Raw genomic sequence first — 12,093 nt, 5'->3', positions numbered from 1 at the left:
CAAAGGAAAGAAAGGGAACGGTATATCCGCCATCACCACCACCGTCGCCATACCTGACATCAACCCGAACAAGTTTTGCATCTGCCCCAAGAACGGTAGAACCGTGAAACACACTCCAGAACAACCCATCTCCCGCCATCAAGGTGTGACAACACGACAAGACATGACGCCACAACCTCCCAATTCCATCCCCATCCCCACCTCCACCCCCGTCTCCGCCTACCAACCAACCCCGACACCCTTATCCTTCAACCTTCTAAACTCCCTACACTCATACTCCGTGGGCCTCTTCGCCTTGCCCTGCCAGCGAATCCCCTCCTGCCCCTCACACCTCTCGAGCCGAAACCGATACATCGCCTTCTCCCTATCCGTGCACGTATACCCCCTAACCACATAAAGCCCATCGTACCTCAGCCCCAGTTCCGGGCGGTACGGATTCTTTTTGTTCAGCTGCGCAGAGCGAATGACGCGGATGGGGTTGAGTAACTCGGCCGATTTGATCAGGTGAGCGGTGTTCTCCGTAGGCGTGCCATTGCGGCCTTCGGTGCCGGAGTATTCGATGGTATCCCCGTTGTCGACGTCGTGGTATGGGTTTCCGCCGGAGAGCACGATGGAGTAGGCGCCTTTGTCGCGCTCACCGTAGATACCGCCTTGGGCTGATCCATGTGCCCCGTCGCGCACTGTGCAAAGTTGCGTTGGCCACCATTGCCCCAGCACCAACTCGCCCTCGCCGTAATATTTCGCGGTCGTAGGAAACAGAGCACGGTACGTTTCATCCAGGCGATCACTCGTCCTGTTATCCCCTTTATGCGGCGCGATACCGCGCAGTATATCTTGATTCAAATCGCCCTTATACCAGCGCTTGTAAAGCTGATACGCATCCGCCTTGAGATCCCACGGGAACTTCGTGCCTGGTTTGAAGATGCGGGGGAGACCGTAGTCCGGGCTTAGGGTCATGGCTTTGCGGAGGAGAACGGTGTTGACCTGAAGGTCGATTTCGGCTTTGTGAATGAAATCGCGGATCTTGTCGTAGAGGGCTTCGAGTTCGATCTGGGATTTTCCTGGCTTCTCACAATCTGTCAAGGCCGCTTTGAGGGCTTGGAGGGTTACGAGGGCGAGGGGACGTTTTTTGGTCATGGCTTCCATGCGCGGGTCTTTGATGGTGATGGAGGTGTACCATGCTGGGAGGGATTTTGCAATGGGATACTTGTCGTCTGGATCGTCTGAGACGAACAAGTCGTTTGAAGGCACGATCTCTGAGTCCGATGCGTTTGTTGGCGTTGCCGGTGTTGCTGGCGTTGCGGCCCTTGAAGATGTAGCAGCTGACCGCTCCCGTGAAGCGCCTGCAGTCGATGATTCTGCAAACGTCGCACTCTTTGGCGAGTCCTTAAGAGGCTCCCTCTGCTTCCTCATCTTCCACAAGCTCTGAACATCGATCTGCTCGTTCGTCTCCTTCTCCTGTGGCTTCTTCTGAGTCGGAGTCGGAGTCGCAGACTTAGACGGCGCCTTGCCCAGCTCCTTTGTATTTACTTTTAGCTTTTTAGGCGTGTCGGCGTTCGGCTGCGGCTTCTTTTGAATCTGGACTTGAACCTTCGTCTTGCTAGGCTGTGTAGCATCCTCTTTTGCTTTATTAGAGGTGTCGTCTTTTGGCTTCTGGGAGACGGCCTCCTTCGCCTTGAACTTTTCTTGAACTGGAGGCTGGTGATTGTCTTGGACCTTCGCTTTCTTAGCCGGCAGATCGACAGGCTTCGCACCGGGAGATGTTGGAAGCTTACGCTTTAAACCCTGCTGCGCTGGCTTGATGACCTTGGGCGTGACGGCGATGGTGTCCGCCGCGACAGGTTGCTCCGCATTCTTGAACGGGTTCATTTGATGCTTTGCTCCCAGCTCCGTCATCTTCTTGCTCAGAAGGCTCATCCTCTTCTGGTGCTCCTCGTTGTTCGCTTCCTTCTGCTCCTTCGTCTTTTGTAGGATCCTCGCGACGGCTTCTGGTCCAGTACCAGACGCCTTCGCAGCATTCTGGGCTTTCTCCAGTAGCCATGCTGAGGATTTGGGGACTTCGTTTTTGGTCGCTGCCATGGTGTTGCAGTTGATATTTTTCGAGGTGGGGTGGTCGTGTGTTTGTTTACAATGTCAGGCGCCAGCTGGCGTTTGTCATATACGTGCCGCGCTACCTCTAGGCTGCAACAACAGAGGTGCGGGGTAAAAGAGAGGAGCAGTGAATATGGATACTAATGTACTGGTAGATGACGTGGAGTGTAATGGACCTCCGGTGCTAATCCGCTGCGGCCTTGTGGCAGCACGCGTGCGGGTAATTCTGAGTCTTTTACTAGACCCTACTGGAAGCTGTGAGATGTCTGTGAGACAGCTGCAACCGTGATAATCAAAACTATGTAATTGGCATCGAAAGTTCAATTGATGCTGAAGATGGATGGGAGGAAATGGGTGAGGTTTATATATGATTCCCAGGTTGACCGCGAGTGCTCGATGTCGCGGATGCCACGCTAGTCTCGGATTATCGCCGCGCCTTGATTGGCTAACGCGTTGTCTCGTTCGACATGGGTGTAGGTATTTACCCTCTAGGCAAACCGTGAAAGTTAGAATTAAGCTAATAGTAGGAAGCCCTTAGAACTCCTTAACTACACCCTTTAAAAAAAAATCTAAAAAGATAGAATTCTTCGTAGTACAATTTTGTACTACTCTTATTTTTCTTAGTATTTATAAGACGCAAGGTTGTAGCTGCGCATCTTATTTCCGACTTTCACGGTTTGCCTAGAGTTACCTAGGTATCTAAATTTACATTGGACAATAGTCACGAGACAATGCATTTTGGAGTTACTAATGCCTATAGCATGCATATACGAGGGATGAAAGCGATAATCTTACCCCAAACAAGTATACCTAGGTATCTTATAGAAGAACAGTCATTCTTGCATACAACTGATGCATGTTACAGTTATACCTAGGTAGTATTACGTGTCCAGAGCCTATGCAATGCACATATGATTTGATACAAAGAGTGAGTCACAGTATTCTAGATAAACATACATGTTAGCCTCTATATGGGATAAGGTTCATGTGGAGCGGGACAAAGTATTTGACGCAAGCCTGAACATGGCAGTTAAGCCGACACATTGTGATACTGAGTTGTGCTCAGGTTATACAACAGTCTGAAGTATGCATCGCATGCTAAGGCAATGTAGATACAAAAATTGATGTATCGTGTACCTTCAGCATAGCGTATCAGCTCATCAAAGAGACGAGTTCATCTGTACATTGAACTCGCCATCACTCGCATGAACAGAACAGAAGCAAAGATTCAGGGAAACATGCCGCATTACATTGCACAGCCATATCCCATCACAGACTACATGTCCATCTCTACAGACACACATATCCGTGTAACCCAACACCAAAATATCCGATACAGTACAAAACCCAACCACTCTACTCATCATCACTCTCCTCCTCCTCATCATCCATCTCCAAATCCTCATCACTCAACCCATCAAGCTCAACCTCCTCTTCCTCCTCTTCATCATCGTCAGCCGCAAACTCCTCTCCACCCTTCTTATCATACTTCTCCCCCTCCTTCCTCTTCCTATCCTCCGTCTTGCGCGCCTCCTCGAGCAACTTAGCCTTCTGCTCCCTACGCTTACGCTGACCCGCCACATACGCGCCGAGCGGACTCTTATCCCACTCTACATCCTTCAAGAACCCATCGACACCCGCACGGTTATTCGGTGCAAACTCAACCTTATTCCTCTTCTCCTCGACCCAACGGGAATTCGCCTCTAGTTTCTGGACGAGCAGCGCGATGAGCGAGGAGACTTTGGTGTTTTTGTTTCCGGAGCTCTTCTTCGTCATGGCTTTGACCCAGCGCTTTAGCATGACGATGACGGGGAGGGCGAGTTCAGGGAAGGCGATATTTTTTGTCCAGAGGATGAAGAATTCGGAGAGGAGTTCGGCGACTTGCTCGCCGATGCCGTCTTGGTAGATGCGTGTGCGCAGGAAGGCTTTGGTTGCGCGGATGCTGATGCTGAAGTCGAGGGCTTTGAGGGTGCTGGGCTTGGGGGGTTTCTTCATCTCAGCCGAGTTGAGGACTTCGACGAGGGCGGGCGCGAGCGGGATGTAGGTGGAGGTTGCTTGGGCGATGCGCAGGAGCGAGCGGATGAGTTGGAAGCGTAGGGGGAAGTATTGCGATGTGGGGATTAGACGCATGGCTCCGAGGGTGACTTGGACGACTGGGTAGATGAGGGGACGGAGTGGTGAGGGTTTGCCGGACTCTGCTTCGCGGAGGGTCTCGCAGTGCATGGAGATGACTCTTGACCAGAAGTCGAGCGAGTGGACGTACTGCCAGTTGTAGACGGTCTTGTAGGAGTCTTTTGTCTTGTTGGTGATGCTTGTGCGTAGGTGTATCGCGAGCTGGCGGATGAAGCCGAAGCCTGTGGTGTAGCCAACAGTGGGATCGATGCCCCAGAGCTCGGCTGCGGTGTTCTTCATCAGGTTGATACCCTGGATGGTGTGGATTGTGGTATTCCTCGCGCTCTTGACGAGGCCCTGGTATACCTGCTTCAAGACAGCCTCGCGGATGCTTGGGTCCGCAATGACTACTAGTCGTCGCAGAACCAAGAAAGCCGACACTCTTGTTCCGTCGTTGTTGGCACTATCCGACCAGACTGATGCGACAGAGCGCACGACCTCGCGCACGACCTTCTTGAAGGACAGAATGTATGGGAGCATGTGGGAGAGCGAGTCTAGCGTCATCTGGAGGGTTTTCGCATCGGACAGGTTCTCAAGGAGGTGATGTATCGAGACGGTATGCGACTTGAGGAGGGGAGTAAGTGTGCGGAACTTCTTCGAGTCGGTAGCAACGCGACTGAGACTGTTAGTGAACATTCTGAAGAAATAGGGTGGTTACTTACATCCTGCCTCCAGCGCTCTCCTTGACGGGCAAGTGATGTTGGAGAACCTTGGGTACTAGGTGAAGAGTGGTTACTTGAACCTGGTGGTATACTATGTTTTGTTAGCCCAGTTGTTTGACGGCTATCGAGTATCATACCATCTGGGTCGGTTATGGAGTACTTGTATGATTTAGTAGCCTCCGAGTCGTTCATGTGTGATGCAGCGCGGAAGGCCAGAACGACCTCCTTCATGGCGCGCAGGGAATGCTTGGTCTCCATAGCAGCCTTCCATTTTTGGATTGTCTTCAGGCCGAGCTCATTGTTCGAGTCTTCCTCGTCGTCGAATGCGCTTTCTTGCGCTTTCTGGGCTTTCTGCTTCTTTCTTGGTGTGGCCTCGTCTTCACTGGCAGACAGAGCGTCAATCTCTGCAAGGTCGGCGTCTTCGGCAAAGTCCAAAAGCTCGGCATCGTTCTCCTTGAGGTACTTGTAGAACTCGGGGTCCTTCTCCGCCAGTCCTTCGAGCTGAGCCTTGTGTGTGTCTGCGTCGTCGCCAGAGTCGCTTTCGGAGCCGGATTCGTCGGTGCCGTCGGGCGCATCTTCCATGTCCTCATCAGAGCCTTCCGACGCATCCTCCTCGACGGGTGTGCGTTTGCGCTTGCCGGTCTTGGGCTTGGTCTTCTTCTTGCTCATCTCGGGGATCTGGAAACCGCCTTGGAAGAACTGGTCCATGGACATTTCGCCCAGGTTGTCGTCCTTGGCGCCATTCGTCTTGGGCTTCTTCGCGGCTTCCTCCTCTAGGTCGTCGGCTTTGGCATTGTCACGGGCCTTGCGCTCCTTCTTCTTGGTGTCCATCTGCTTCCTCTGCTTGACTTTGGCGACATCCTTGCGGCGCTTGATGACGTCGCCGAGCTTGTCCTTCTGGAACTTCTTGGTCGCCTTGGAGACGGGCATGTCGGCGGTATTTGGCGGTTCCTCGAGGGCGAGTGGTGTTGTTGGCCGGGCGTGCAGCTGGCGGTTGAAAAACTTGGGCCTCGAAAAAGTTCCAGCGCTAAGGACCCTGCACTGATTCCTAGCGCCTTCCCCACGCGATGGAGCTGCGGCGCATCGATAACACCAACTGGGCACCACTCAACTAAGCCCGCGACTCTATACGAAAGATTAAGCCATCGCCTTATAATTCATAATGTCCTACGGCAGGCAGCTGGCCTACGCGCCGACGCCCTACATTCCGCGCTCCAATCTCTCGGCGACCATCAACCTTGACGAGGTATGACGCGCCTCAGTCCCACTCCGCATGCGCATACTCACTGTGTACCCAGGAAGTCAAGCTCTCCACGACCAATGCCGAGCGCGACTTGAACGACTCGCTGGCCGAGATCTACAGCATCATCATCACGCTCGACGCCATAGAAAAGGCCTACCTGAAAGACTCCATCGCCGAAGCCGACTACACCGAGACATGCAACCGCTTGATGAAGCAGTACAAGTCCAATCTTGCCAATGAGACTGTCGCGCGAGCATTCGGTGCCCTGGATCAGTTTGCAAGGGAATGGCATGTGCGTCATAGCAAGTCTCGAGCTTCTCCAGTACTAGGCTGACACGACTCCAGATGGAATGTCCACGAGCTATCGAACGACTGCGTGTCGGCATACCCGCTACCATCGAACAGGGACCATCACGGCCAGCTCAGTCAGGCGACTTTGCTGACGCCACGCTGGTCGTCAACGCGACCGAGACCTTCATCACCCTGCTCGACGCTATCAAGATCGGGCTGGTGGAGAAAGACACCCTACACCCTCTCCTTGTCGAGATCATCCAGGCTGTCAACAAGGTCACCGATGTCGAATTCGAGAATAAGGGCAAGATTGTGCAGTGGCTGATCACTCTGAACCAAATGCGGGCCGCCGAGAAACTGAGCGATGAGCAGTCGCGCGAGTTCCAATTCGACATGGACCAAGCATACTACGGCTTTAAGACGACCCTAAAGAAGGCTTGAGATGGGCGAATAGGCAGCGTTGGACTATCAGAATATCTGCTTGTGGTACCTGCATCTTAGCCCCGCGGTGGCTAGCTTGGGCCCACGCTGGACCTGGTGAGTACTGCACCCCACCGACCAACAATTTTCCCGCGCATTCGCCATAGTCGCTTCAAAATGTCCATGTTAGATGGTATACATCTGCGCCTTGCATCTGCATGTCTTGGTGCTAAATCCATGTCTAGTCCTTGACCTACCGCAACTCTACACCAAGCCCTCCGCCGAGGCCCTCCTCGAAACCCTCGCGCTCCTTACCACCGCTCCGCCTTCGTGGGAATATACAAATACAAGACACACAGATCGCCATGGGAAGGCATTGATAGAAGCGCGTGAGCCCGTAGTTCAGGTCAATCCAGAGGGCGTCACACGATACCTCACGACCATTATCAGTAGCGGGCTACAATGGATAGAAGACGATGAGGTCAAGGAGCGCATATGGGATCAAGCCAGCGCGCGCCTCAGTGAGCGATCCGGTCGATCTGCTATGAGCACCATGTCGCGCACTTTCCAGATTCCCACCTCGTCCGACGCATTCGAGCTTAAGATCCACGAGCCTGCCATGACAGGCGACGATCTGGGCCTGAAGACCTGGGCTGCTTCCTATATGCTTGCGAAGCGCCTCAGAACCTTCCATCTCGTCTCCTCGGACACACAAAATCGGCTACAAGTCCTTGAGCTTGGATCGGGTACGGGCTTGGTTGGACTGGCAATGGCAGGCTTGGGCGCAGACGTTGTTTTGACAGATCTGCCCAGCATCTGTCCAAACCTGGCCTACAATGCGCAACAGAATCGGGAGGCCGTCAGTCTCAATGGTGGGACAGTCCGCACAGCTATGCTTGACTGGACAAATCCAACCTCCTGTGAGCCACTGCCAGACGATAACAGTACTGGCGATGACGCGCCCATTCCTGCCAAATTCCCCTTGATTCTTGCTGCAGATTCGCTCTACTCCCCAGACCATCCGCGCATGTTGGTCGATACTATCGGCGTTTGGCTGGCCCCGGACGACAACGCTACAGTGATCATCGAGTTCCCATACAGGGACGCTTACTTGCCTGAAATCAAGGACTTTCGCCGCCGGATGTTAGAGCTCGGGCTACAGGTAGTGGAAGAAGGAGAAGAGAAAGGACGCGATGACTGGGGCCCGTCCGAGGCGAGCGAAGATCAAGACGATGATGCGCTCGTGACTTGCTGGTGGTCATGTTGGAAAAGGCAAAATTCAAAGGCCAGCTGAGATATTCCAACCAAGATTGCCGCACATTACCCTCTCAAAAGACCCGGCGAGCTTACACTAAGGCGAAATGGCAAGGTGTCCCACGAACCGGAACATGCGCAATTCGGTTTGGTCATTCGCATAGCCGCGGCGCTCCATAGCGACCTCGGAGCAACGCCGAGATACCCACTGCAGCTTCCCAAGAACAGTGATGCAAGCGCCGGATAATTAATACGGATAATTTGGACAGCTTCCAGACTCCCGCCTGCAATGGAGGGGCATTTGCTAACCCAGGCGGGATAGCTTGCCGCGAGGGCTTACTAGGATCCACCGTTTGTATCGTCATTAGCATTTCACCTGCGCGTGAGTTTGGAGTGGACGTGTTCTTACTTATTTCTTTCCCAAACAATTGATTCTTTAACGATTGCGACTGAAACTTGAAATTCTCACAATATATCACGATGGCGACACAAACAGCAACCCAGAAGGTATAGCTTGACTGCCCCACCATGCCCCTCCAAACATGCGATACCTTTACAACACCATGAATCTTCGCGCTTCACTCATGTTTACAGCCAACTAACCCACCCCCAGAACCCCTCCTTCATCCTCAAAGCCAAAAACGAAGTCATATACGAAGACCGGCCCATCCCCACGCTCCCCTCCCCCTACGACGTCCTCGTCCGCCCCCGATGGACCGGCATCTGCGGTTCAGACGTACACTACTGGGTCGAAGGCCGAATCGGGCATTTCGTCGTCGAGAAGCCAATGGTGCTCGGCCACGAATCCGCAGGCATCGTGCACGCCGTCGGCGACAAAGTCAAGAGCCTCAAAGTGGGCGATGAAGTCGCCATGGAACCCGGTGTCCCCTGCCGCCGCTGCGTCCGCTGCAAAGACGGAAAATACAATTTGTGTCCTGATATGGCGTTTGCGGCGACGCCGCCGTATGATGGTACGCTCGCGAGGTATTATACGCTGCCGGAGGATTACTGCTATAAATTGCCTGGTAATATGAGTATGGAGGAGGGTGCGCTTATTGAACCTACCGCCGTCGCCGTACACATTACACGGCAGGCTTCTATCAAGCCCGGCGATTCCGTCGTAGTATTCGGTGCCGGGCCTGTTGGTCTACTGTGCTGCGCCGTCGCGAAAGCGTACGGCGCGAAGAAGATCGTCACCGTTGATATCAACGACGAGCGCCTCAACTTTGCGCTCAAGTACGCGGCGAACGCGAGTTTCAAGTCCGCAAGAGTGAGTGCGCAGGAGAATGCTGAGAATCTGGTTAAGGAGTGTGAGCTGGGTATGGGCGCGGATGTTATTATTGATGCGAGTGGCGCGGAGCCGTGTATTCAGACTGCTATTCATGCGTTGAGGATGGGGGGGACTTATGTTCAGGTATGTTGTCACTCCCTTCCTTTACCCATCATACCCACCATACCCAACATATACCCCCTCCCCCTCCCCCCTCCCCCATCCATCCCCTTCACTCATATACTAACACAAACCAGGGCGGCATGGGCAAACCCGACATCAACTTCCCCATCATGGCCATGTGCACCAAGGAACTCAACGTCAAGGGTTCCTTCCGCTACGGCTCCGGCGACTACCAAACCGCCATCGATCTCGTTGCTGGCGGCAGGATCAGTGTCAAGGAGCTTATTACGGGTAAGGTCAAGTTTGATGAGGCGGAGAAGGCGTTTGCGGATGTCAAGGAAGGGAAGGGGATTAAGATTTTGATTGAGGGGCCCGAGGGGCAGTAAAGGTAATTCGATATGTTGATGCCCTTGTTTTTCTGTGGGCCGATTGTAGTATGTAGTGTAGCGGTATGGGGTTTCTTGTGACCAGAATGGCGGCTACGGCTGTGCCATGGTGTTTTTGTAGAGGGTGGGCGGGTTGGTTGGATGGCTCTTTGAGAATATGATGTTATGACCTTGCTTGAACTTACTGTTGCTCGCCCATTGTTTGTGTGGATGGCATTTCCTAGTATAGTAACCCCTCTTCTACCGTTTATTATAGGATATGTCAGTATATGTCGGCACTTTGAATGGAACATACAAACAAGAGACTGAACTACGTCACATCCAAGCTGAGCAGGAGACAGATAATGCACAGGTAGTATGAACAATCGTGTTCTCAATTTTGCTAAATACCGTCAAACAGACGAGCTCTCCCTCAAAAACGCCAATATCTAAATGCTGAAATGCACCTTCACACCAACCACCGCCCTTCATCGTCATCATCGTCATCGTCATCGTCATATACATCATAAACTAACCTCCCACCAGTCAACTCCCCCGTCCACACCTAGTCCAAACTCTGAATCTGCACCTTAATACACCCCGTCTTGGGATCCGCCGCCGTCTTAAACGCCTCAACCGCATCCTCAAGCTTATACCTATGCGTAACCAACTTGCTCAAATCAATAACCCCACTCTTATACAACCGGATAGCCTTGGGCCAGGTATTGCAGTAGCGGTACTGGAACTGCAGATCCACCTCGCGGGTACTCAGTCTCATGAAAGGAATCTTCATCTCGTTCTTGCCGACGCCGATGACGAAGACTTTGCCGCCGAACTTTACGGTTTGGATGGCGGCGCAGATGGAGGATTCGACGCCGGTGCATTCCATGGCGTGGCTGGGCTCGACGCCGTCGGTTAGTTTGAGGATGGCGGATTGGAAATCCGTGGCGCTGTGGCTGAATTCGACTTTGTGGGTTAGGACGCCCGGAACGAGGGTTTTGGCGAAGTCGAGACGGCCTTGGTCGATGTCGGTGATTACGAGGGGGGTCGCGCCAGCCGCTTGACAGCACAGGAGTGTGACGAGGCCGATGGGGCCGGCGCCGCAGACGATGGTGGGGTCACCTAGGCGGATGTTCGCGCGGTCCATGCCAGCAAGCGCAACGGAAAGGGGTTCCAGCATCGCGCCGTCTTCGAACGTCATGCTGTCGGGTAGCTTGTGGCACCACATGGCTGGGTGCTTGAGGTAGCGGCGGAGCAGGCCGGTGACGGGTGGTGTGGACAGGAATTGGACGCGCTCGCAGCCGTTGTAGCGGCCTGTGAGGCAGGGCTCGCATTCGCCGCAGATGATGTTGGGTTCGATGGCTACGCGGTCGCCGGGCTTGAGGTGCGTGACGGATTCGTGGCAGGCCATTACTGTGCCGGCGGATTCGTGCCCGAGGACGTGGGTATCTTCTACGATCATGGGTCCGATGCAGCCCTGGAAATGGGGTTAGCATTTGTTCGTTCTCTGTGTAGCTTTGGAAGCTTTCTGCTGCCGTCAAAACCCCAGGGGCATGGAAAACGTACAGCATGCCAGAAGTGGATATCACTCCCGCAAATTCCCGTGCTCTTGACATTGATAAGAACCTCTCCCGGCTTCAAATCTCCTCCTCTTTGCACAACCTCCAGACTGGGTTCCGCCTCCGCAACCCAGAGGTCATGCGCGGGGTTGGTGTAAACACCGATATTAGCCTTTGACGAGAACTGAACATCCGTGCCGTTGCCATTAGTCTTGCTAACACCGTTCGTCGCCGGCGCAGCAGCAGCAGCCTCAGTATGTGTGCCGTTCATCTTGGTCGTCTCTTCCTTGATGTTGAGTGAGTGCTTAATCTCCGACGCCCAGCTAGTGAAGAGGGGAAGAGAAGCCATGGAACCAAACGCACGAAAAAGGAACGTTTAAAGGTATGCAATCGCAAGGATGGGGATGATGCAAGAAAGGTCCGATAGTAGAAAGGGTAGGTAAACAAAAAACTGGGGGGGACAACCGCGTCAATAAAGATCACCTGGCCACCTTTACTACTCCCGCGGCCCTTCTTTTCTGCCTGTCTGCAAGCGTACGCCTTTACCGCTTGGTGCTTGCCAGCATGTACCTAATCCATTACTATAACCCAGACTTTACCCTTCCGCTCCTTCGCAATTGGTGCGGGGCAACTACGCAAACCG

The 12,093-nt window shown here is 53.5% G+C and overlaps 6 protein-coding genes across 6 annotated transcripts; 3 read left to right on the top strand and 3 right to left on the bottom strand.

The window, feature by feature from the left end:
- Positions 1 to 219: 219 nt before the first annotated feature.
- On the bottom strand, positions 220 to 2,079 carry J4E85_009083 (uncharacterized protein; the record flags this gene model as incomplete). The annotated part of the gene is made up of 1 exon (XM_051473307.1): positions 220 to 2,079. The coding sequence occupies one exon, from the start codon at positions 2,077 to 2,079 to the stop codon at positions 220 to 222; it is 1,860 nt and encodes a 619-aa protein (XP_051322970.1).
- Positions 2,080 to 3,447: 1,368 nt separating this feature from the next.
- Positions 3,448 to 5,855, bottom strand: J4E85_009082 (uncharacterized protein; the record flags this gene model as incomplete). Its single annotated transcript, XM_051473306.1, has 3 exons — positions 3,448 to 4,879; positions 4,926 to 5,016; positions 5,063 to 5,855. The coding sequence occupies 3 exons, from the start codon at positions 5,853 to 5,855 to the stop codon at positions 3,448 to 3,450; spliced, it is 2,316 nt and encodes a 771-aa protein (XP_051322969.1).
- A 232-nt stretch (positions 5,856 to 6,087) lies between these two features.
- Positions 6,088 to 6,900, top strand: J4E85_009081 (uncharacterized protein; the record flags this gene model as incomplete). Its single annotated transcript, XM_051473305.1, has 3 exons — positions 6,088 to 6,171; positions 6,224 to 6,460; positions 6,514 to 6,900. 3 exons carry the CDS (start codon positions 6,088 to 6,090, stop codon positions 6,898 to 6,900), a joined length of 708 nt encoding a protein of 235 aa, XP_051322968.1.
- Positions 6,901 to 7,056: 156 nt separating this feature from the next.
- J4E85_009080 (uncharacterized protein) lies at positions 7,057 to 8,173 on the top strand (the record flags this gene model as incomplete). Its single annotated transcript, XM_051473304.1, has 2 exons — positions 7,057 to 7,072; positions 7,125 to 8,173. The coding sequence occupies 2 exons, from the start codon at positions 7,057 to 7,059 to the stop codon at positions 8,171 to 8,173; spliced, it is 1,065 nt and encodes a 354-aa protein (XP_051322967.1).
- Positions 8,174 to 8,613: 440 nt separating this feature from the next.
- On the top strand, positions 8,614 to 9,912 carry J4E85_009079 (uncharacterized protein; the record flags this gene model as incomplete). Its single annotated transcript, XM_051473303.1, has 3 exons — positions 8,614 to 8,640; positions 8,747 to 9,547; positions 9,661 to 9,912. 3 exons carry the CDS (start codon positions 8,614 to 8,616, stop codon positions 9,910 to 9,912), a joined length of 1,080 nt encoding a protein of 359 aa, XP_051322966.1.
- Positions 9,913 to 10,456: 544 nt separating this feature from the next.
- Positions 10,457 to 11,799, bottom strand: J4E85_009078 (uncharacterized protein; the record flags this gene model as incomplete). The annotated part of the gene is made up of 2 exons (XM_051473302.1): positions 10,457 to 11,368; positions 11,458 to 11,799. 2 exons carry the CDS (start codon positions 11,797 to 11,799, stop codon positions 10,457 to 10,459), a joined length of 1,254 nt encoding a protein of 417 aa, XP_051322965.1.
- Between the last annotated feature and the right edge of the window lie 294 nt (positions 11,800 to 12,093).

This window comes from Alternaria conjuncta (genome assembly GCF_024043145.1).
Source record: "Alternaria conjuncta strain BMP 0040 chromosome Unknown scaffold_15, whole genome shotgun sequence".
Taxonomy (NCBI): Eukaryota; Fungi; Ascomycota; class Dothideomycetes; order Pleosporales; family Pleosporaceae; genus Alternaria; species Alternaria conjuncta.
This window is presented reverse-complemented; position numbering and strand designations above follow the sequence as displayed.